Source organism: Oxyura jamaicensis, chromosome 18 (genome assembly GCF_011077185.1).
Source record: "Oxyura jamaicensis isolate SHBP4307 breed ruddy duck chromosome 18, BPBGC_Ojam_1.0, whole genome shotgun sequence".
NCBI classification, from domain to species: Eukaryota; Metazoa; Chordata; class Aves; order Anseriformes; family Anatidae; genus Oxyura; species Oxyura jamaicensis.
This window is the reverse complement of record NC_048910.1, coordinates 12,078,839-12,103,617: the sequence shown is the minus strand read 5'-3', so window position 1 is coordinate 12,103,617 and position 24,779 is coordinate 12,078,839. Positions and strand designations below refer to the sequence as shown.

Genomic DNA, 24,779 nt, shown 5'->3' with positions numbered 1-24,779 from the left:
GAAAATTAAGCAGGCGTCTGAAGTGTGCTGTGCTAGCGACGGTAAAACAGCAGGCTGGTTATTTCTGATTAATTTTCTGTGTAATTGTGACATTGTGTTTGCTCCGACTCAGAGTTGTTCCTTCCAGAAAAGGTCTGTAGTCAAAAGGCCACGTTTGAGATGCACAGAAACGAAAGTGAAAATGTCTCCTGGATGTGTGCTCTGCTGTAAGAAATGCAACTTTTTGGTTTTCAGCTTTGTTGTGTGAATTTTCTGACAGCGTAGCTCATAGCCACATTCCAACTTGTTCTGCGCTGAGCTGAGGGGGAGCTCAGTTTCACGGTGGGAGCGCCTGCTCTTTGTCCCCTGCGTGTCTGACTAAGCAGTCCGGATCGGAGCTGAGGAGCTCACAGATTTTATTTTTCTATCGTCAAAATTAATTCTCAAAAAATTAGCTTAACAACAATACTGCGGATTGTTATCTGGCATTAGCATCATGTCTGGGGGGAGAATTCTTCTAATCCACCATCTGCTGGGAGAGGAACATCCCTTCTGAGTTGCATCAAAATCTTCTGCAGGGGGGAGGATGCTCGCAGCAGCTGTGGGAAGCTAGCAGGTAACAGCAGCACGTGTCTGTGCTGGGTCAGAGTTTCTCCCAAGGTTAACTTAAACATGCCTGCTAATTCAAAACCACATTTTTTTTAATCAAGTGTTTGCTTCTCAGAGTAACTATATTTACATAGATGTTTTCAGCAACAGTGGTTTACAATATCTGTATTGTTTCCCCTTCTGTTAGTTGCCGGCAGTAATACCTGCAAATTCATTAGCTCTCCTTGTGGCAGAGCACCTGCAGATAGCAGAACTAAGTGCTCCTTACCTTGGGCAGCTTTAATTTGTTTTCAGAACAAATGAGCTACTACCAGCTTACAGGAATGATTTCCACGTTTCACTGTAACTGATAAATGAGTATTACCACTTCTATTTTGTCTTAAAGGCTGTGGCTTGTCAGTTGCCCTGAACTAACAGCAAGCAACGCAATAAGTACTTTGTTGGTAGTAAGGACACACAAATCTTTACTCACAAATCGTTCCCAGGAAAGTATGCCTCTCCTTGGTTTGAGATGGCGATTCTGCTGACAGTTGTCAGTTCTATGACAACTGTCATAGAAATATCTACGTCTGATTTCTTCTAGAAACTGTTGACATATGAAAAAACAACTAAAGATTGTAGCTAAATACATATTAATTTCAATAACATTTCACATACGGGAGCTTCCCATAGTTCATTTACTGTTCTTGCAGTTGTGAGTTAGTGTATTTTGTTTTTAAGCAATTTGTTTCTAACCTTCTTTACCCATCTACTTATTCCATGGCTCGCCCTGATGAAGAGCTACCTTTTTTAGGGAACTGAGCAATCTGGAAAATTTGACTTTGGTAGATGTTCTAAGGATGCAAAAATAAAGGTTCCCACTGGGCTTTGCCCTCTCTTTTCTTTCACGCTTACTTTGTAAAAGGCTGTTTCGCAACATCATTATCCCTAGAAATCTGTCGGTCTGTAGTTGCTAGCTGGTATTGTATGTTCACTTTCTGCTTGTCCATAGTTCATCTCCTAATGGGCAAACATTTACGTCGCATGTGTCTCAGCTCCTTAGTTTGTCTTTCTGTGTAGAAGCCACGAGTTGAGCCCACCTTGGAGCATGAGCTACTTCTGCATCAGAACAGGGGCACTACCAGAGCATGACACGTGTCAAGTCTGCAGGGCTTCACGCTACTCAGAACGCCGGAAATTCGTGTAAATGTACTTCCCACCTACAGAGCCCGCTTATGAGGATGTCCAGAGAGCAAGTCTTTCTTTAAGGAGTTAATAGCTATAACTGAGCAGGCTGACTGCTTTATATTTATGCATCGATAAAGAGCTCATGCTTTTTCTCACAGTCTGTCATGCCTCTCTTCAAATAAAAGATCTTTTCATTATTGTAATTATCTTTTTTAGTTATTAGTGTACAGATTCAGTTTTACTGAGAAGTGCAGTAAATATCACTAGAGGAAAAGTGATGACTTGAGCATAGCTTCGTTTCCACCGAAGCGGTGGCACCAATCCTCGCTGAAAGCCCTGCAGCTCAGCTAGGAGCAAGGATGGGTCTTAGCTAATCCGGGCAGTTTGAGAAAGCCGAAGTGTGTCAGTGCTCCCTCTGGGATTAGGATGGAAAAAAAGAATATTTAAAGAATCAGAAAAACCAATTGCAGAACTTGTGAAGTATCAGCTGAAACTTCTCCGTAGCTTACTAGGGTGTTTTGCTAGACAAGAGGTTTACGATGGTGCCAGGCTCTGGGTCTGTAACACAGGCGTTCTGTTCCCTATCAACCCGGGTGAGACACCAAAGTAATTTCCTCAAGACTGAATTTTGAAGATGTAATGTATGTATGTGCTTTGATGACGGAATGTGTGAGGGTGGTAAAGAGTGAGTTTATTAGTCAACTGTATCACCTTACTAGGTTGGCACAAAACCTGAATTGTTGGTCTTTGAAAGGAATCTACTGTAACACAACATAGCTCTTTGTGAGCTACTGTAACACAACACAGCTCTTTTTGAGCTGTGATAGCTCTTTGTTTTCTAGATCCCAAATGAAAGGGCAGCAAAGGTCCTGCAGGTGTTAAAGTTTCTTTGCCCTATTCATTTAAGAATCCTTGAGTACCGCAAATCAAAATTAGGAGGCTGGATTGCTTGTTTTGTTCACCCATTTCAGAAAGGTGTGGGAAAGATTATTGATGTTTTTCTCTGAATCCCAAATATTGGACTTTGATAGCTCTTCACTGCTCATTTTTGAAATGGTACAGAAATTTGCTTTCCGGAATGACCAAATTCACCAAGTGATTTCTTTGGTCTGTCTAGGTGGCTGCAATTAACCCAAACCATCCACTTGCTCAAATGCCTTTGCCTCCATCCATGAAAAACTGCATTCAGCTGGCGGCATGTGAAGCTAATGAATTGCTACCTATGATCCCCGATCTGCCAGCCGACCTTTTCACATCATGCCTTACCACGCCAATCAAAATTGCTCTGAGATGGTAAGTATCTTCCCCATTATTGAAGGCAAGTGCATAATTTGTGTATTTTGTCTGTTGAAATGATAGATTTTTTTTTTAAAGCCAAATGCTTTATCTAACCTAGTTGTTCTCTGCAGTATTCAATTACAGGATTTGAACTATGCATTTGGGATAGCATTTTATTAATCAGAACTAGAAAGGTGAAAAAATTATCTTCTACATATTACATTTTAGATTCCAGCTCGATATCTAGGTTTGCTCAGATTAAGGGATTTACTGTTCTGGGAATTAAATATCTGCTTCTTCAGAGAGCCGAAATAGTACAGAGTACAATACAACTCTTTGCAAATTGCCCTTCATACAAATCATATTCCAAATATTGCTGTAAATAATGCAGTAGCATTAAATAATGCTGTAGTGAAAGAAATTGAGCGATAAACCAAAGAAAGATGTTACAGCATGACATACCAAGTTAATTGGGCAGAAAGATGCCAAAGCCTGCTGGAGATAGCGGGAGCTTTCAAAGAACAATATTGTTCCCCAACAAGAGGGAGGATCACAGACAGCTGTGGTGCCAGCTGAGGACACGGTGTGAGGAATCCAGAATGTCCCCCCAGGTATGCAGCTGCGTTGATTCATTGCACATTTCACTTGATCCTCTTGAGGTTATTTGTAGTCCAGAACAAAAAACTCCAGGTCACTCGCTGGACTGGGTGAGAACAGGCAGAAGCATGCAGACGTCGCAGACAATGGTAAGCAGCTGAGTCACTGCATCTTCAAGAGTTAGGTGTCTTTTGGAGGTACTCGTAGTAACTTACAATGCTTGCTTTGACTTCTACAAACAAAGTGGGTTAATTGGACGAGTTTCTGGTGTAGATACATAGTGCCTAGGACAGGTACCCTTTGCTTGTAAACATAGGCTAAAGTCTTTGATAATAACAAGTCTTTGCTAAGTCTTCCATTACTCATGGCAAAGAGCTTCAGAGACGTGAGGAATATCTTAGAGAGAAGGTTTTAAGAGAGCTAATGAGAAAATGGCTTTCTAACCCAGGCATCAGGGACACGGAGTCTGACGTTATGGGAGCCTAGGCTAGAGTTTGTGCCAGGGAATGACAAACCTCTGAATGACTTAGGCAGCTATATACTCCTCTCATAGCTTTACAATCTTTTTCATATTACTTTTTGCTCTTTCTACTGTAAAAATGAATCATGGTGTTGTTTTTCCAAAATAGCAGTCCAGTTGCAGTACTAGTCACTCGTCAAAACTCACAAGTGAGCACTTCCAGACATGCAAAGGACTGAGCTTGATGAGGCAGAGACATTTAATCTCTTCAAATCCTGAGAGAATGGTGTGCTTCCCCTCTGGGACAAGGGAAGGGAAGGAGTAGGCTGCCTTCCAGCCCAGCTGTTAGCTGACAGCTCTTCACTGCCGAGGTGGCTGCCGTGACTGGGAGCCTTGCTTGTACGCCCATCTGCACACTGGTGGTGGTAGGACAGTCCTGAACTCCGCTGCATGAAAATTCTCGAGCTGCCTGCAAAAATTCTTCTCTTTAGAAGCAAAGGAAACCACTGTGCGGCAAAATTCCTTAGGGGAACTTTTAGAAATACTGTGTTACAGAGCCAGGAAAGTACAGCTCTACTGAGGAACTACTCTTGTCATACGGTCACCAACTGATCACTGCTGTCCAAGCAGCGTGATGAGCGTGATGTGAAGGAATTACAGGTTTGTTTCTGCTGGTTTTAATCCAGAATTTAATCTCCATGGTTTTAATCCATGGCGACTTTGAAATCTAAGTGAACGTTCCACCTGGTTTGCGCAAGGCTAGCCACAGGTGACAATGAATGCGACTTGGCAAATACAATGACTGTAGCTTTTTTCTTTAAAGAAAAAGACATAATTTGAATGGAGTGCAAAACCAATAAACAAAAAACGGTGAAGGATTCAGCCTATAGAGGTTTGAGTTCAAGTTCCAGGGAGAATGTTGTCATCGAAACTCCATGGTGACGTGGAGAGAGAATTAAATGCAATACAGGCTGTCTGAACTGTGATTGTGATTATTCTGAATAACTGGCTTGTGATTATTCTGAATAACTCAGTATTGTGCGTGTGAGTTAAATCAGAACCATGAAGATACAGCGTTATTGCTTAATTTTTGTTGTTCTCGCTGTTTTGTAAAGTCTTTGTGGGAATCCATAGCATGGGCTGTGATCCTATTGAAGCTTAACTGGTTTGTAGCAAACTGAAACCTCTTAAAAGTGAGAACTCTTGGCACTGAGACTTCAGTGTCCTCCTTCTCTCGTGATACAGAACTGTGTTTCGGTTCACGCGATCATTAACGTGGAAGTGCTAGGGCTCTGTAAGGGTTGTTTCTGTTGGAAGGAAGTCTCCTCCAAACATTAAACCTGCTTACGCAACAGTGTTTAATGCACAGCTTGTTTATTTTGAGAAAGGTGTTTTGGATATTATGGTCTGTTCAGGAGTTTTCTGTTGCTTCATCTCCATGGGAATGTGTCTGACGGGTGATCAGGGCAGGCTCCTGAGCAGAGCTGTGCCTGGCAGAAGGGTGAGATGTTGGAGTTCTCTCATTTGCTTGACAGGAAATGTAAAAATGCCATTCAGGTAAAGGGTTTGAAACTGTTAACCTCAGCTGTTCCTGGTATGGATGCTGGCGGGTGCCATGCTAACTCCTGCTTAGTGAGACATTTCCTACTGCATCTAACCTAATGATTATGTGTATTGCTTATTGCACATAAAAAAACAGCTCTTTACTCTGAAGATTACACTCCCTTTATATTCCATATTGATCGGAATTATTACGGTTGTATTTTTATCCATGCAAATTCTGTAAGTAAGAGCTTGCTTGCGGAGCATTGGTATTCACTGCTGTTAACCGTAACGGGCAGAGCCAGACTCCACTCCAGCATTGCAGTTGTTTGATGCAAACTGCACTGAAGGAAGCAGGGAACCAAAAATAAAGATGTAAGCCTTTGTCATTAAAACTACTCTTTTAATTCAGTCAGGCCCTTTTATTAAAGTTGATGGAGAACCCTGCAGAATTCCTTTTGAAATAGAACATTTTTGCAGTTCCAGACTGACAGGCTAATGAGGTTTCATATGTGGAATTTATGGGCAAATGAAAGCTGGGTGAATAAGTTCCTGTACATCCCATTTTGTGTTCTGTATTTTGAGTAAACTGATAGACAAAATTACTTATTAAATGGGGTTGCAGATGCATCCACTTCAGCCTTACTGCAGGGAAATAAAAATTGATGTCAGTGAGAGAAATGCAGGTCAATTGTGTCCTTCTGAAGGTAGTGCACAAAACTTAATAAAACTGTCTGACAATTTCAGGAATCTAGTGTGTAAGTTCGGGCTGACTTTGTACTGGTTGCCTTCCTGTGTAGTGACTGTTGAGAGCTGACATTCCAAATGTATGTTGCAACTATATATAAGGTAAGCTTGAAGATAAGACATATGGATCATTAATATTGACCGAACTAACCAGGAAGGAGACCCAGCTGTTGCAGAAACAGGCAGAAATTAATATCCAGTTGGTGCATTGTTTTGAGCAGCAGATCTGTGTCTCATGCACTGTCTAAAGAAAAAAGGCAACTCTGTTGGGAGCTGTGATCAGCGATGTGTCATATGCTTATGTTAGTGCTAGTCCCTTATCACATTAACAAGCTGCATGTATATTGTCACAATTTTACACATCGGGGAGAAGGCTGTGCTTGTCTAAATTGTCTGAAGGACCCACTCGTGTAAAGGCTACAGGGCTCCCGAAAAGTGCTGGGACACACCTCCCCCCCCCCCCCCCCCCCCCCCCAAACCAAAAAAATATATATATTTATATTTTGGGGGCTCAGACTTAGGAATTTTAGATATGCAGCTTTGTACATTGGAACCCAAATATAACAAGTTTGCAAGTGCCTGGCAAAAACCTCTTGACTCGTGACAGCTGATTTTATGTTGGGTCAGGTAAACGTTTTTTTCCAGTGTGTTTATTTTGCATTTCTGCTATAACATTTTTGTGGTTAACTGGACTAATCTGTCTCAGAGTTAAAGAAACTAGATTGAGTTTCAAAATATTCCTGTTACCTGCACAGAATCTGGCTGAACATTGCTATGCGTATTTCTGCTTTTCTTCTTTGCTGCTTGGCATTTATTGGTGTGTTTACACGCAGCTCTGGCATATCTTGCCTGATGATTGTGATGAGGACACCAGCCATTCACTTGAGACATCACGTTTAGAGCCTTGGAGTGTTGAAAGGGGGGTTGCAGATACAGGATGAGGAACATTCTGTTTACAAGTACATTTTCTTGGCAATTGCTGGTTGCTAGAGAGGAAATGTAGATAGTCTGTTACTGGTTAAATGGGATTTTAATGAACTCATCTTTTTCAAAATTTTCATAGTGATGGTGGAGATTTTTAAAAGAAATACTCTAACAGTCAAGTGTATACAAAAGCACTAAGCACTTGCTGCTCCACTCTCATTCAGGTAAATACCAAAGAGATCTGTGGTGAGGTCAGAAAGGGTGTTTTTCACTAAGTCTAATGTGATCTGGTTTTATTTCCTTAACTTGGAGGATCCAAGGGCTTGACCGAAATAGCTGAGATCTAAGCTTATTTACATCTTGCCCACAGTGCAGCTCCCTACGGAAGTGCTAAGTGGGAGCTGTACAACACATTTGGTATGTGAAAATGTCTGTTTATACTTGACCCTCAAAGGTGTGCACATCTCGCTGTGACCAAGCATTTCCTACCATCTCTGCATTTCTTACGTGTCCCGAATGTCCGTACGCAGGGGGAAGCTTTCTGCTGCATAATCCAACCAGCTGAAATCAAAAGCTTTGTGGTTAGGAGAAATCCTTGCAAAAAGGAAGCCAATGCATTTGTTTGCCCTGTGGCCAATGCACTCTGCTGCCACACGAGATCCTCCTCATCAGCTGTGGGTCTCTTGTTGCCTGGCCCGGAGGAGGCTGGCTGTGCTGCACAGGGCTAGCAAGCTCATCCTTCTTCGACACTGTGTCTTGCAACAGCGTGCAGCTCTGTCCTATTAATCTGTGAGCTTGTAAAATATTGCTGAGTGAGGTTAGGTCAAATCATAACTCAGATGAGAGGCTTCCAAAGTAAATACAAAATACCGTGTGACATGTTGATAGGTGGAACCGTTCTTTCTTTATAGAAAACAAATGTGTTGCAGTCCGAAGTTGTGCTGGCTCTGTTTTAATCCTTTCAGATATGTCATAATGTAGAGGCATTGAGCAGAAAAGTTAGAAAGTGTTTTGGCATCCACAGTCTACAGGGAGACTCCAATCTGATTCCAATAACCTAATTCTGCTGTGCTGAAATCTGCTTGCAGTTTTTGTTCGGGAGCAGTGTTTCCCTGTGTGGTTCTGTAATGCAATGTCGCAAGATTTTTATGTTTTAAAAGATTGCATAGAGGTTTCACTGTATCGCTCATAGATAGTTTTATGACTTTTTTTTTTTCTTTTTTTCTTTTTTAATTGAGGGATAGCATGTGCATCAGAAAAGCAACCTAGAGACCACTCAGGTTTTCAGAGCTCATCCCTTCTTCTTGGCACTAATGGATACCCTGCAGGCAATGGATACCACAAGGAAAACTGGAGGGTCCTCAAGGCTTCAGGAATGAGCTATGCACAGCTTGATCTTTAAAGAAGTAATTGCTGTAAATTGTAACCTTTCCTAGGGAAGAGCCTGTTGGATGTGGATATGGCACTTGGTGCAATAACTCCAGCTGCTGCTGGACATGGGGAGGTTTACCAGGACATCAAACCCCCCAGTACCGCCCAGCCTGCAGAGCCTCGTGTCCCAGCGCAGGGTGAAGGGCAGGGGTTAAACATGGACTTGTTAGGCTGGTGGGTCGGGTCAGATCTTCCTTACACAACAGGTAATAGATTTCTGAAACGCTGGGGAAGTGGGCTGGGAGCGTAGTGGTACCACTGAGGAAGTCACTTCTCAGATGAATTAGCTGCTTTTTCTTCCCAGAACTATCGCTTTCTGATTCTGCTCTCTGGGCCACAAAGCACATCCCCAGGAGCTTTGGAGGAGGGAGGCAAGCAGTGGGAAGCCGGGCTGGCGGTCGTGCTGCCTTCCCACGTGTGCCTGGGTTTAGCTGCTGATGGGATTCCTCGTGCAGCAAACGCTTGTGCTGTCGGGCTTTGTGTCTTCCGGAGCCAGCGTTTCAGAAGCAGTGATATTTGCAATGCTGAAGAAGTGGAGTCAGCATTTTTTTTTAATTAAATAACTGAGGTGCTTGAACTTGACACATCCCTCTCAGTGTCTGCCTCTCTCCCTTGCCCTGCCTGCCATGCCAGCTCTCTCCAGGGAAGCCCGGCCCGCGCCGCTCATTATTCCAGGAGCGTGCTCCTGCCTCCTCAGCGCTCCCCAGAGACCGTGCTGGGTGACTGTGAACCCTTTTCCCTCCGCTGCGCCTTGGAAAACTTGTCACCGTGACAGTTCCAACACCCCAGGTTTGACACCTGATGATGGAAATCGTCGCATAATCATGAGTGTGACAAAAATTGAGGGCCTTGTTCGACTCTTATTATGCTGTGGCAAAGTTTTCTACCCAAACACTATTTTAAAAGCAGAGACACCGTAATAAAGAAACCTTCTTCCACATTCTTTCCACTGAACCTTGTCATTAAATATTCAATTTGTATGTTTTATTTTTATTCTCTCCTCCACAGGTTTTGTATGCAGAAGAGTGTCAGACTGGTGCCAGGAGTCACACTGGATTTGATAGAGAAGTAAGCCAAATTTTATGATTTTTTTTTCCTGTTGCTCGATCTCCTGGTTATTCCTAGCATTTCTCCTGTTTGTCTGAGAGGAAATTTCTTTGGAAAGCTTTCCGCAGAGTCCCTCTGTGCCGAATTTGTCATTTCTTGTCCTACCACGTGCATCTGGGGGCCTAGGCCTCAGGGGTGGGCGCTGCACGGGGGGCCCGGGGTGCAGCTCTCCTGCACTGGGCCCGATCCGGCCTGGGGAACGGCAGCTGTGGGCAGGGGTCCTGTGCTGAGCAACACGAGCAGAACAGTGCTTACCACTTCTCATTTCATCACAGTGCTGTCCTATTATACTTTGATCGCATTATGTTTCAGACTTAGCGCCATTGAAATGTGCTGTAATCCTTTTACCCAAACAGTATCTGAGCATAATTACTGGTTCTCAGGCAGCTGAGGCAAACCAATTAGGTAGAAAACTGTTCTTAAATCTACTTCAGTTTATACCAACAAGCTAGCCTTTGAAATAATAATTGCCCACTGTAGTCCCTGCTGGGTTTTAAGGTTTTTATTTTTTTAATGGGAAACATGTTCTTAAAGTCGGGGCAGTAGATGCAGGCATTCTGACTCCCTGCAGATTATTTTTGAATATCCTATTCTTGGAACTTTAATACGCACACACAAACTGGCAGTGATTAATGCAAGATCGTTCAATTTCTGAGGAGTTTTGACTCTAGAAATATCATTCTCAAGATTAATTAGAACAGGCCATATGTCTACACTTCTGACACATGGATGTCCACAGTCCAGTTATCTTTTGTCTGAGATGAAAACTGTAGAATTGAAGGGCATCCTGAAAGGGGTTAGGAGAGCAGGAACTTGGATAATAAGTGTGTATTCAAAACAGAAATGCATTATCATACTTTCTTGTTTTTTCTAATAAGCTTCTGTATGGTGTAGCGAAGTGCAGCAATCATTCATTGCTCGTGCTGCCAATAGCAAATGATCTGTTACAGCAGATAATGAGGGTAAGGTTGCATTAGCTAAAATTTCTTGTTCAGGTTTTGCTTTAGTAAATCATTCTCTCGAGTAACTTTCATGCTTTACATTCAGAGGAGGTTAAAGATGCTTCTCAATGCCATTAGTTCTTCCACAATAGTATTTTAGAGAAGACAGGCTTATCAGTATTATCTAGGTCTTTAATCATGCTGATTTTATGTGTGAAAATGTGATCATCTTATCTCAGTTGGGGAAACTAAGTACTGATTCTTGTAAAACTGCATTTCAGGGCACTAATCTTACCAACATAAAAATCCTTTTCAACTTTCAAGAATAGACACGAGACCTGTAACAGTGACAAGCAGATGCACAGGTGTGGTGGTATTTATTTCTTGAGTTCAGTTGTTTGTTGCCTTAATGCAGTGCCTGGTTATTCAGGCCACGTATCCAGAGGCTGCTGAACTGGGATCTAGATAAAGCTGTTTCCAGTTCTGGACCAGCACGCTCACAGTGACAGTTTTAGAAACCACTTTAGGGAGCTTATTTGAAGAAATAGAGAAGACCTCACCTCATTTTATGTAATAAAAAGGACAACACACAGAAGTCAGAAATCTCTGTAAACAACTAAAAGAACTTATTTATTTCTTTGGAGCTGTTGTGCATTCTCTGTATGCCTCGTATCTTGGGGCTGTGCTGAGTGTTCAGGTTCTTCCTGGTTGTCACTGTTAGCTCATCAAGGCTTGCCCTGGGTTGCTGCGTGCTTCCGAAGTGTTCAGTGCAGCCTTTGAACTTGTGCAGTCTGTGTGGGGCGTAAGTTTCTACTGCTTGGTACTTCCCTCCAAGTTACATTATGCAGCTGGCAGAATGAAGAGATGAGACGTGTTTACCTAATCTCTAGAGCATAAACGAATCTAGAAATCCAGGAATCCTGTAATGCTCCAAAAGCTGGGTGACATGTTGATGTATTTCTATGCATCTGTTTTGTTTTCTGATTGTTCCATAAAAAATAAAGCTGGCATTGCCCCCCACAGCTATCAGAGAAGGTGTTAGAGCAGTTTCCAGCTGTGTGTCAGTCTAGGAAAGGGTCCACCGCTGGATTTTCTCTGAAAGCCATGAGTGAAAATGTGGTGGCTTTTGTCTGTCTGTCTAGGAGATGAGAAGCAGGAAGGAAACCCAAGGGCTTGCTTTGCCTGCGTACTCGCAGGTGTGCTAACGGGGTCTTGTGGTGGGAGAAAGTTAAAATGGTCCTGAAGTTAAAAGTTGTTCTTCAATGGTAGAAAGGTGTGTGGTTCCCTGACCGTCGTTTAAATGGGCGGAGTGAAGGGGACATTGTTTTGGCCAGCTCTGGCTATGGGACACCACGGGTAAGCAGACGTTCCTCCTGAAGCAGTGGGCTCCTTATCAGTGCAGGCTGGGGTCACCTCAGGTCACTGAATAAATGTGTTCTAGAACAATGGCTATATTATGTTGATTATAATTAATGCATTGCTACAAGAGTGTATCTATTCAAAGGACATATGGCAAGGGTCAGGGAAAGTCTGAGCCAGGTAGCTGAGGAATCAGCTTCTTGGAACATTTGATGTGCTGCTGAGGGTTAAAAACTCTTTAAATAATAGGCTGCTGAAAAATGTTCAGGATTCTTGATTCTTGTTGATTATACACAGCACACATGGATTCTGTAGGATCATGGAATGGTCTAGGTTGGAATAGACCTTGAAAATCACCATGTCCAAAGCTTGAAAGGCTGTCTTCATGGAAAGACTGCTGGAAATAGGTTCCTGTGGGGTATCAGAAATTTAAACCTCCTCATCATAATCTGCTACATATTACCAGTTGCAGAGAGCATATGTTTTTTTATTGTAGTCCCAAGATAGGCCTAAAATACCTCCTGGATTGCCTATGTGTATATTGTAATTTATAGTTTAGTTGTCTTTAAAACTGGGGAAAGAGCTTATATTCTAATTAGGCTGCAGACTTTGAGATGAAATTAGTCTGCACCTTCTTTGAACGGCCCAGATTTCTAATTATCTAGGCTAAACCAGCATCCTGAAGAATAAATATGTGGTGTATCCTGATGTGCATTTATATCACAGGTCTGCTGAGATGAAGCCAAAACAATCCCTAATTGAGAAATAAAGGTCTTTGCTGGAGCCAGGCAGCAAAATGTAAAGAGAAAAAGAAGGAAAATTATGTTGGTGGAGTGCTAAGAATTTAGGAAGCTGTGGCTGCCACTTCAAGAGACCGTCTCCTGCGGCAGCACTGATGTCAGGCATTCCTGCGGGTTGGGTTGGTCTTTTCAGCTCCATGGGAAGTTGTCTTGTCAGCTGTGTCAGCATAACTTACTGCGTGGCTCCTTAGTGAAAGGAACTGGTGCTCTGTTCTGCCTTTAAATTTTTTTGGAAATATCCTAGGGAGTGTTATAACTTGGTGTGGGGTGGGGATATGAAGCTGGGTACCAAGGATCGGGGTGTACGAGAACACGTTAATCTATATTGCTGCATCAGGCTCCCTCCCATGAAATCACATTCTCAAGAAGAGGGAGAACAGCGCAGTATATTGCTTTCCTGGGATTTTTTCCCCAGGCCCATTTGGCACTTGGCAAAGGGAGGGAAATGTTGTCGCTGGCTGTCAGGGTTTTGTTACAAAGGACCCGTGGTGAATGTCAGCTCTGAGTCATGCAGGCAGGAGCAGCGCGGGAGAAACTTGCCGTGCTGCAGCACATGCTGTTGCCTGCTCTGAAAGCAGAGAGCCCATCCTGGGGCTGTCACTCACCAGCAGAAAATCCATTTATAAAAATCACTAGAAATAATAAATTTGAGACTAAAATTAATTCAGGTATTACGGACTGCCATGAACTCAACATTACTGATGTTTTAGTGTCTATCGAGTACTGATGGGGGATTGTTCAGTAGGAGCCAATCTAAAGATAATGTAGGAAAAACGAAATCCCACAATATCAACAGCAAAAACAGTGTAATTGGAGAAAATGCAGAAATTTTGTTGTAATATAACAAATATCTTCTGTGCATGCCCTCAGAACTTAACTGATCTGTTGCCTTCAGAATGGTAAATTGAGGGCAGGTGATGGAGTGCAGCTGGTTACTGTCATATTTTTCCAGGTGATCCCAGCTGATGTGCAATTTGAAATTAGAATTATTTAATTAACCATGCGATTGTCCAAATCCTGAAATACTGCAACTTGTTTTTATTTTTAAATGGATTTAATCATTTAAAGTTGATTTTTGTAATGTGATTTGATTATTACTTGTTTTTTACTTTGAAATCTATTTCTTAGTTTGCCTTTGGATCGAATTTAGGCATCTTTCAGCCGCTTTTATTTTCTTCTGGAAAATTCGGTGCAAGGCATTAGAGTGCGTATTTCAGAATGTAAGTGTTTTGGGAAGTACCGTTCAGGCACGGTGTAACAGGGATAGGGTGCCACGGTACCCGTCTGTCAGACGGGGCTCATTAGTACATGAGTTCAGGGAAAACTTTGCGTTTGAAGATGTTATTCCAAAAAGTTTCTGTTCTTTAATAAATCTGGTTTTATTGAAATGCAGTATTTAATTTTTTCACCATTGTTACAGGCTATCAGCCTCTAGTGTAGGCAAAGTCTATTGTGTACACAAACTGAAGATCACACTCAACAGGATGGTTTTCATGGCAACACCTCTTTCATATCTTTATACGGAAAGATGACGGGATTGAAAAGTAGTGTACAAAGCCTTGCAGCCCTCTCGAACAAATAATTTCAGGAGCTCAAATGTTTTGTCTTTCTCAAGTAGTTTGCCAAGGTTTCAGGCACCCAATCCCAGCACGCCTGTGCCATTTGTGTTATTTGTGACAAGAACGTGTCTTTGAGCACAGGAGCTGTGTTGATCGTTTCTAAGCAGTTCATGCCAGTTCAAGAGATTGCCAAAGCACAACGCTGCGTGCGTTATTGTTTTACAATTCTCTGTGATACATTCTCTCCTTTTTTTTCCTGAAAGAATGAAAAGTGAAATCTACTTACATTTTTTTTCCCAAACGAAGACTATTGTGAATGTCTGCAGGTACAAATCAATGCAGATGCATTTTGTTTTCTGAAGTCCAAGTATCATATTGCAAATCTCAACGTTATATGTATTACATTACAAAAGCGGAGGTAATGATGGAGCCCATCCGCAGGGAAAATCTGGCATCCTTTGAAGTAAATGCTTCCCCTGTAATTAAAGTGATTCATAGGATTTTGCTAAATTTCTGACAAGGACATTGATGTTACACCTAGCACAAGCTCTTTAGTGACCCTGACATTTTGTAGTCTTCACTTTTCACAATAGACTGCAGTGATTTAGGTCTTTGTAAAGGCGTCTGTCAGGAAGTTGATGGAAGAAGCAATTGAGAGTCCAGAGATGTTAAATTGAAGCCAGCAGCTGAGACAGCCTGCCCTTTTTTCCTTTTCTTACTCTCCCTCAAAAATAGATTTTACAAATGAAGCCTGCTTTGTCCTTACTGTCAAAGGCTCTCTGGTGATTGTCAAACCATAACGTGAAAGGCACCAGAAGAAGTGGTACCGAGACATAACGGGGAAAATACTTTGTGGACCTTTGCAACTTTCTGGCTGTGTAGATGCATGTCCAAATAGAAATTAAAAGAAGCGTTAGTTTAGAATCAGAGGATAAGTTTGAAAGAGCTCATTGTGCAAGGGACATATACTTAGTCCCCCAGACACAATTCATCTGAAAAATGGCATTTTTATAGTGGAACTTAAAACAACAATAGTAAAGTGACCTCTGCTCTTTAGGAGAGGTATAGCTGATAATTTAAAATATATATATTTTTAAATTTCAAATAATTCCTTATAACTATGGTACAGAAACGGATTGCCGTATCTCTCTTTTGTGATCTTCTAGTATATGTGGTGGGGTTTCTTAATGTCATGCTGCGGTGGAGCTCTCCTCACGTGTGGGAAACCTCTGAGTTTCAGTGCAGGGAGACAGAATTCATCTGATGTGTTCAACCCGTGGTCAGCTGATTCATTGCCCTACTGGCAGAGTATATGTGCAGTCTGAGAGTTAAGAATCATTCTTCCGTGATCTTTGGAAGTTTAAACTTGTAATGCTCGAAGATGATCAAGATCTACTGTCATTGAATAGTACTGTGCTAAAACCCCCTCCTTCAATCATTCAATTTTTCCTTTGAGTAGTACAAGCTGTCCTCTGGTTTCTGGGATGAGAGTTTGAGTAGTCCAATCTAGGAACAGAAAACACATTGTATTTATTTTCATCTGCCGATTTATAGTGCTGACTGTTCCAACTTTAATTGATTCCTGTGTGCAGCACGGAGAACAGCAGTGCTGCCAATTTCCTTCTAATGGCTGCTTTCTAGTTCCAGTCCAAAATCTGAAAGCCCTGGTAGGGTTTTGTGCAGTTATTGAAACGTATTGCCTTTCATTCTTGTGTTATTCCTCACTCTCTCTACCCTCACCATTAACACCTAATGCACAGGTTTTTAAAGCACTGAACAGCATTAATCTTCACGCTACTGGAGCCGGGTACCAAATCCGTATCTTCCTGAATATCTATGAGAGCAGAGAGAAAATGAACTCACCTGATGCCGCATGAGATATGCGGATGACATCCTGTTAATTTCTGCTTCTTGACTGCAGTCCCTAGTAGCTAGCTGAATTTTCTACAGATCTTGCAGCCAGTCTTATGCAGACAGTTGCATAGTGCAAAAATCCCAAATCTATGCTGTACTAATAGGTAGTCGTTTTAATCCTTTCGGTGCAAAAATAAGAAGCATACCTTGTGCCCTAAGAAAGTAGATTATTCTAGTCGCAAGGACTTCCTAAGACTGGACTGCCAGAAGCAACTCTGGCTTTCAGCCTGTCATTTCTGCTTAGGGTGAGCGGTAAGATAAGTATCGATGCACAATTTGCATTTAATAAAGATAATCTGGTATGAACGGTAAGCAGAACTCTCCGTCTGGTGGAAAGATTTGATCTCCACCATGAAAACGCTGTTCCTATTTCCATTGAAAACTGGCTTGAAAGTGGCCATCAAAAGGTCGAAGCTCAGCATTTGGCTTGCTAGGAAACCTCGCCGAGGAATGCTTTGGTTTCTGGTTAATAAAATTCCAGCTTAGGAGATGCTGTTATTTTGCTGCAGAGGGTGTTCTGCAATGCAAATATTTGTGTGAAAACCTCATAAGAGCAGTTGTGTGGCCTTGTGTTCCCTCTGCTTGCTCTGGGGGAATCAGTTAACAAACACTGTTTCAGAGATGTGTATTTCTCCTCTGATATCAGGACAGACAGGATTTTTTTAAATAATATGTTAATTTCTAGCTGTTTCAGAAACTGTCTTTGTGCCTGGGAATGCGCTGCATGGGAAATAATGCCGCCATACATATCAGAACAACTTACCACAGACAAAGCACTTGCTCTTCACATAGATTGTCTTGATATTTTTAATATACAAAAACCTTCTGTGAGACACGACCAAGCGTTAGAAAGCACATCTGAGAAACGTGCTCGGGATGGAGCCAGAAGCTGCGAGGTGCTGAAGTTCACAGCCGCTTTTCTTCCTTTAAGAAACGTGCGTGTTGATTTTGAGTCACGGTAGACTTTTTTGTCTGGTCCCTTAGATCACAGAAGGAGCATTGGTCCTGTAGTTCCTTGGGGCCTCTCGTTATGGATGAGCAAATACAGTGGGAGTTCAGCTCCCGGATGAAATAAATCTGAGTGACTTTTTTCAGTCCACAAAAGCAAGGACCTCGCAAGTGCCAAACCAGAGCGGCGTCTTTCTCTCCTTTGGCCATGAAGCATGCCTAGGCAGCGCCGCACCGTGTCGTCAGTTCATCCTGACAAGCGAGCGGCTCATTTTGGCTACTGCAAAAAGCTTTGGGGTTAAAATCTGTCCCTCCACGGACCGCAGGCTGAACCTCTTCAGTTTCTATTGTGTGTCGCTGGGATGCTGCAGAAGAGGCGTGTGCTGTCGTGCCTGCGCTGAACGTGCTGCTGTCAGGCTGCTGCCTCTGGTGTCCTGACGCTTGGAGCAACAAATGTTCAACCCAGCGGGAACGGTCACGTTCTCTGCTCTGCCCTTCTACGTGTCTCAGGCTACAGCATTTCACCTGGCTACCCCGCAGCAGGGCCGAGGTAGCTGATGCTCCTCTGAATTATGTATACCTTAAGCCTTTGAAAAGCGAAGGGTCAGTTGCTTCCCTTTCTTTTACCAGTTAAATGCTCTTCTTTCTTCACCTGCTAGTGCGGAGTATTTGTTAGCAGCAGGATTTTACCCTCTTGTGGGTGTTCCTCCACAACGTTCAGGTTGTTCCTGGGTGTAGGAATGACCTTAAATTTCTCAGTGTGACATCAGTTTAATGTCATGGGTTGTTTTTTTTTAGCTTTTCCTGCACCTGATATATTTTGCATGTCCCATTTTAAATGAATGCCAAAGCGTGATGACTAGGCGCAGCATTCCAGTGTCGGTCTCGGCAATACCAGGCAAAATCACCTCTCCTCCGCTGCTCCGTCCTGCCCATCACGATGTGCTGCTTGGCGTGTCCCGACGCCAGAGATTTTGGAAGAGAGGTTACCATCTGAACCAGGTTTTCTTGGAATCTTCTTTTAAATGCAAGTCATCTTATAGCCAAACTATATCCGTACGCATTCACATGTCGTACTCCTGCTTGAAGGAATTGTTTTGGTACGTTTCTGAAGGGCCGTTAGCCACTGCAGTCACAGTAAAGGTCTTGGCTGTGACACACCAAAATGTTATTTCAGCCCAGTACCACTCGTGTATGTTATAATCAGCCTCTGGCTTCCAGGTGGTGTGCTTAAAAGTAATTATTCATTAGATGTTCACGCACTATGCAGCTCTTTTATCCCTGTGGAATCGGTAGCTGGTCCTCTGCTTTTGCTTTGAGAATGGGGATATCTGTATGAATATTTCAGCTTTTCGCAGGATTTGAGTTATTTTTCACTGCATAGCATCTTAAAAAATAATAATACTTTTTGAAAAATAAAAGAACAAAAAAAGCCCCACCTTGCTCACTTTCGGTGAATGTCCTACGTGTTTGCAGGGACAAGAGTAGCTCCTCTTTGGAAAGCTGCCATCCCGGGTATTGATTAGTGCCACTTTTTTCTACTTTAAAAATATTTGATGCAATTAGCCATTGGATTCCTCAGCATTTTCACTACCTTACTACACCGCAAATAGACTCCAGATAGGTACTGCTGACAAGAATTGGGTATTTTTAGTGTGGACGCCGCACGCCCTGTTTGCAGCCGGGGTGGGCAGGCAGGCTGACCAGCTGGAGGAAGGCAGCACGATGCCGTGGTGGCAGAGCAGCCTGCAGCAGCCCTGACGGTGCCTGCTGATTGCTTCCCTCGCACGCTGCGCGAACAGTGCTCTGGCTCTTTTCGGAGAAGGAATTCATCCTCTTCAGGAGGAAGAGGTGAAATGTGCTGCCTTGGTTTCTGCTGTGGCTTTGCTATGGGAGGGCTCCAGAATGCAGCATTCAAGCAGCATTTTGCTTTCTTCATTAGAAGGCGCTTGTCAACGGCATCTTTCTCACTCCAAGTTCAGCGATGCCTGTTTACAGCGATGCCTGTTTACAGAGCTCACAAAGAACGTGCCTTTTGCTGGCACCTTTCTGCGAAGCGGCACGTTAACCTGAAGTTCAGTTAGGGAACTGGCATTCAGTTGACTGATTTCTGTGAATGCCAAGGTGTTCATCAGAAAGGTCTCAGCTGCAGATAATGTCTCCCATTTGAACTGAAAAGCCGCTGATTATGCTTAAGAACTTTTTACTTAACAAGCCTTTCATCAAGATCCTGTATATGTATCCGTGTACGGCACTGATGGCCATGCAATGAACCCCCAGCTGAATTCACAATGTCAGGTTTTCAGGGAGCGTACAGGGTGGCAAACTCTGTGGCTTTGTAAGAAACAGGCAGCGTGCCCCCAGGTCTAGTGATTAATCCTACAAGCCCCTTTGTACATCATATATTTTGAAAAAGGACAGTTTGTCTAGCAACATTAATTCTTGTTTTAACTATTTTGCTTGATACCACTGTTACCTGCTGGATCACGGTAAATAGGTGCTCTATGAAGGAAGTAGATAAAGATTCCATTCAAAAAAGAAAAGGTATGTATATTTAAACAAACAAACCAACAAAAAAGGAAACCTGCTTATCCCTCCCTTCCTCTCCTCCCCCACAGGATTCCTGGAAGACTGAATGACAGGAGAACTCCCCTGGGAGAGCTGAACTGGATCTTCACAGCCATCACAGACACCATTGCGTGGAACGTCTTGCCTAGAGGTAGGACTCAGGCAGGTGAATCAAGTTTTCATCAGCAGTGAGCATTACTTATTCAAAGTAGGATGAAGAATTATATAAATGAGACACTGAAATACGGAGAAAATTAAAGCCTGATATTGAAAGAGCAGATCAGATGTGATCTTAAGGCTAGTTAAATTCTTTATATTCGTTCTTCTCTACCAGAAGAACTTTGGTAACATGGTGAATAGAAACAAGGAAGACTTTTTCCAGTGCTAACATGATTCCTTTACCTTGAATAATTTTCTTAATTCTTTTAATGAAAAATGGAGAGTAACTGTGATGTTTTAAGGGAACTCAGGGGGCAGATGTACTTTTAATAGTTGTGATATCGCATCACTAAAAACAGTTGTAGAATTCTTGTTTCTGGAATAAGATATTAACATGTTTTTATCATTAAAATGATTTTTACTTATTACCTAGAGCACTCAAGTTAAACAGATGTGTACGTGGTAATTCATGCAATCTCTTGACAGATCTTTTCCAGAAGCTCTTCCGGCAAGACCTGCTTGTGGCCAGTTTATTTCGTAACTTTCTCTTGGCAGAAAGAATTATGAGATCTTACAACTGTACCCCGGTCAGCAGCCCTCGTCTACCTCCAACGTACATGCATGCAATGTGGTAAGTCGCACAGCCCTGCGACAAAGGCTGAGTGCTGATGCCTTAAGGAGATTTCAGGAGCTGTACTCAGGAAAGATTGTTACTGCTTAAATCTACACAGTGCTTTCCTGATTAAGTCACTGGATCAGAAATGAAAAAGCATGTGGCAGTGTTAATACCCACCCCCAACTGTATGTCTTTGTGCATACATAATTGTAATGTAACTCTGTAATACAGAAGCTTCAGTTCAGCTGTGCAATCTTTTATTCCAAATAGAAAGGAAGTGGGGCATCTGCTACCTTTATTTTCACGAGGCAAAGCTAGTCACCTGTGATTGCAAAGGGAGGGAAGAGCTGGGGTCCAAGGGAAACGTTCTTACCTTCCAATTTTTTTTACCGCAGAGTTCATCTACTGTCACTGTTGCTTTTAAGATGACTCACAGAAATGGAGGTGGTGCAGTTATGGAAAACCTCTTAAATGTGGTTTTGGCTATCAAACAAATTAATTAAATGCTTACTTTGATGCTAGAAGAGTACAAAATTTGGCTAGCTACAAACTGGTAGAGTCAAGCTAATGTAGTCCTTGTAGGAGAAAATGATAGCTGTGTAACTTGCTAAAAGGCTAATAAAAGGACAGGTATAGTGAGTGGGCTTCATGTGCCTGTGGATTCAAAATCCTTTTGATAAGTTTCCTCCATAAAAATGTGGAAAAAAATAAATGTAGAGAAGATATGAAGTGATGACGATCGATGCAAAACTGATAGCAACATCACCAATTTAAATTATATTGAATGTTTTCTCTAAGAAATGTGGGCAAGGTAACAGAGAGCCCCAGCAGCATTTGCAGGTGCAAGCAATCAACGAGGAGGCATTTGCTGGTAACACAAAGTTGTTCTAATAATTGAACAACATGGAGACGGTAGGATAGACTTCGGATGGATTTTTTTGCAAATTGGAGAGCCTTGCTGAATGTGTTGTGTGTTTGTACGTGGGGATGTCCTTAAGTGCTTGGAATTATCAACTTTGGAGGAAAATCATTTCAGTCACTTATAAATACGGGGAGTTGTTCTATCATTGCGTAGCATGAGGCACTGGGAAATCTGTGAGTGAAAGGAGTAGAAGAAAACCTGAGAGTTCCTGTGGTGTCTTTCAGGTGATCCTACAGCCGTACTGGGCAGAGCTTGAGCCACGGAACCGTGCATTCACAGTCGCAGCAGAACAAGACCTGTTTTCTCTGAAATTCTGAAATGAATACAGTCAATTTCCTGAGTTATTTTTAGTCTGCTTATTGCCAGCATATTAAAAACCGATGTTCCTGGTTCCTAATGAGCATGTAAGCCATGCTTATTGCCAGCGTACTAAAAGCCTGTATTTCTTGTTTCCTATGGAGTATAACTGGACTTGGTGTTGCTGTCTGGGTGCTGAAATGCAGGAATAGGGCTCAGAAGACCTGGATCCATTCTGTGTCTCTCACAGACCTGCCTGGTAGCGTGGTGGATTCTAGAAAGGCATTCTCCTCTTGTGTTGTAGTTCTCATGTGAAATGGAGCTGAAAATACCTTTGTAAAGCCCTTCAGACCATACCACAGGATAATGGCATTGTTGCTGCTTTTTAGGATTTACCAGAAGAAGAGATTCCTCAGGAAAGGTCCCATGTGCAAGGCTTTCCTCCTTGTGAATACCAAACACTAGCAAAGGAAAAAGCAAGTGCGCAGAGAATCCCCTGATGATCCCCTTTTCAGTGTCCTAAAAAAAAGGTGCCGTTTGAATCAAATCCAGGAAAGGAGAAAATTCCACTTTCTTGTTGGCTCAGTTCATTATTATGAACGTTCAGAGAGGACAGATTTAGAAACTAATTTAGGCCTCTCTTAAATACTTTCTAAAAATAATCCTCTGCACTTTACCTGTCACCTTTCATTCAGTGCTTTTCTATCGGATTCCAGATCTGAAACCTGCAAACCCATTTTGTTATTTAGATAAACTAGGTAGCGTGGCTGGGAGGAGGGGAGACTTGGCCAGCTGGGTGTTGAAAAGAACCAAAACTTTGGAGCGATTTGATCATCGCCTTGCAAGTTGCTGCATTTAGTGGTGGAGACTGCATGGATGATGCAGCAGCTTCCTGCTGGTTGTTTATGGAGACCTCACAGGGATTTTGTCGCGTTCCATCTCATCCCCCCATGTGTCAGTATTTTGGGGAGTGAGGTGAGTCCTGGCTGCTGTGTTGTCAGCAGGTTTGATCTGCAAGAAACAGGCAAGAGCCCCCAGGGTTCTCTCCTTCAGTGTTACAGAAAACTATTTTTTTTAATTGTGCCCAATTAAATCGTCATTCTGGGCAATTGCTCTGGGAGACCACTGCTACCTGTTTTGTTAATTGTCCTTTTCACTTAAACAACTGATGCAAAGTGAAAGCTTAATTTTTGAGGGAAAGTTTGACCCACAAATTATCTGTCCTTATATTTCACCAAGAAGGACATCGCATTTAGGAACCAGGAGAGCTGATCCCTGCAACCTGGTCCTGCTCGGTGTGCTCTGACGTGCTGCTTCGTTCCTCTGCGTCTGTCCTTGGTTGGCTTGCTCTGTTTTACCTGCTTCAGGTGTAAACCCTCCCAGGCACGGACTGGTTGTACCCGTATGGTGCCTGGTACTGTAGGTTCTTGGATTAATGGTAATATATATGGATTGAGTGGCTGAGCTCTGCCACTCCGAGAGTTGTTGTGTCTGTTGTGCAGTACAAATAGGAGGCCTGATGCTCTGTCAGCATCTTGGTCTCTGTTGTGATGGATGATGGTTTATACATTACTGCTGTTGGCAGCAAGTTATATTCATGGCCCTTGAATAGACCCAATAATGTATTTAGAAATATGTCCTAACGTAGGACATCTATTAAAAACAAAGTACCTTAATTACGCTGTGGAAGAACTATGATTTGTCTATAATAGAAATATTGCAATAGTATATAAACCAAGCGTGAAATTCTAGTTGAAAGGAAGTCATAATACACTGCAAATAAAATACACTTGAAATTCTAGCTGAAAGGGAAGTCATAACACAGCAACCCAATTACAGGTGAGAGAGGAACTGGAGTCTTTGTGGGGGTGCTGCCGAGTAGATGCCGGCCTGCTCGCTGATGTCGCAGAGAAATGAGCCTCGGTTTGGCTGCACAGAAAAGGCAAGGAGAAAGTGATGGTTTGAAAGGGTATTTGGAACAGTTTGGCATTTGAAGAATTAGATTAATTCAGGTTACACCGTTGATTTAACCAGACATTTTGTGTGTCTGTCCACTGGTGGTTCCTAGAAATGGTAAAAACTACAGGTAGTTCGGTGGAGAGAAATGTAGGACAAACAGCAAAGCGTGTGCTTTAAGTTGCAGCTAGTGAGGGAATGCACCGGTAGAAGGATTTTGTAGTTGTGCCAAATATTCATAGCAATAAATACATACGTATTTCAAAAATAGCTGCCTGAGCATCTTCCCAGCTGTCTTCCCCTAAAGCAGGCTTAGGGAGTTCACAGTGTCACTGTGAAGCAGGTGAATTTAGGCTGAAATCTGAGAATTCCATCAAACAGGGTATGTTGTTGAGTTGTACTTGCAGAAAAAAAAACATAGAAAATCTTGTCCGACATATTTGATACAGAGTGAAATATTTAACAGTTCAGAAATACAAACTGTGCAGTTACCCTGATGCCTGAGCCCCTAGACTGCAGATGGCTTCAGCTTCTCCTTAGCTGCTGCTTAGCAGTAAAATACCGTTTTTCACTAATATTACGTACAGTGCAATATAATACAAGCTACTCCCAGAATGCCACAAGATGTCAATAATACTTTATTAAAAAAAAAAAAAAGTGACATGGGAGTTAAAAGGATTAGACACTGACTCGGAAAATTTGAGCTGAATGTGAGAAAATCTGCCTTCATGCTCTGCCAGCTAATATAGCACGTGGGTGAAGAAAGACTGAAGCACATCTCTAACCATGTTTCATTTATGTTGTTGAAGTATTACTGTGGGCTCCCATTTCTGAATCTTTCATGGATTTGCACCATAAAACGGCCGTTGAGCAAAGCTGGCGTTCGCGGCCTTCTGTTC

General features: G+C 42.5%; 1 protein-coding gene across 2 annotated transcripts in view; it reads left to right on the top strand.

The window, feature by feature from the left end:
- The window catches only part of RPTOR (regulatory associated protein of MTOR complex 1), a 138,737-nt gene that overhangs the window by 43,290 nt on the left and 70,668 nt on the right, over nt 1-24,779 (top strand). For both annotated transcript variants that reach the window (XM_035342512.1, XM_035342511.1), the window contains exons 6-9: nt 2,873-3,048; nt 9,743-9,802; nt 19,981-20,081; nt 20,576-20,720. In XM_035342512.1, coding sequence (XP_035198403.1) covers nt 2,873-3,048; nt 9,743-9,802; nt 19,981-20,081; nt 20,576-20,720 — 482 coding nt within the window. The remainder of the gene's footprint in view (nt 1-2,872; nt 3,049-9,742; nt 9,803-19,980; nt 20,082-20,575; nt 20,721-24,779) is intronic.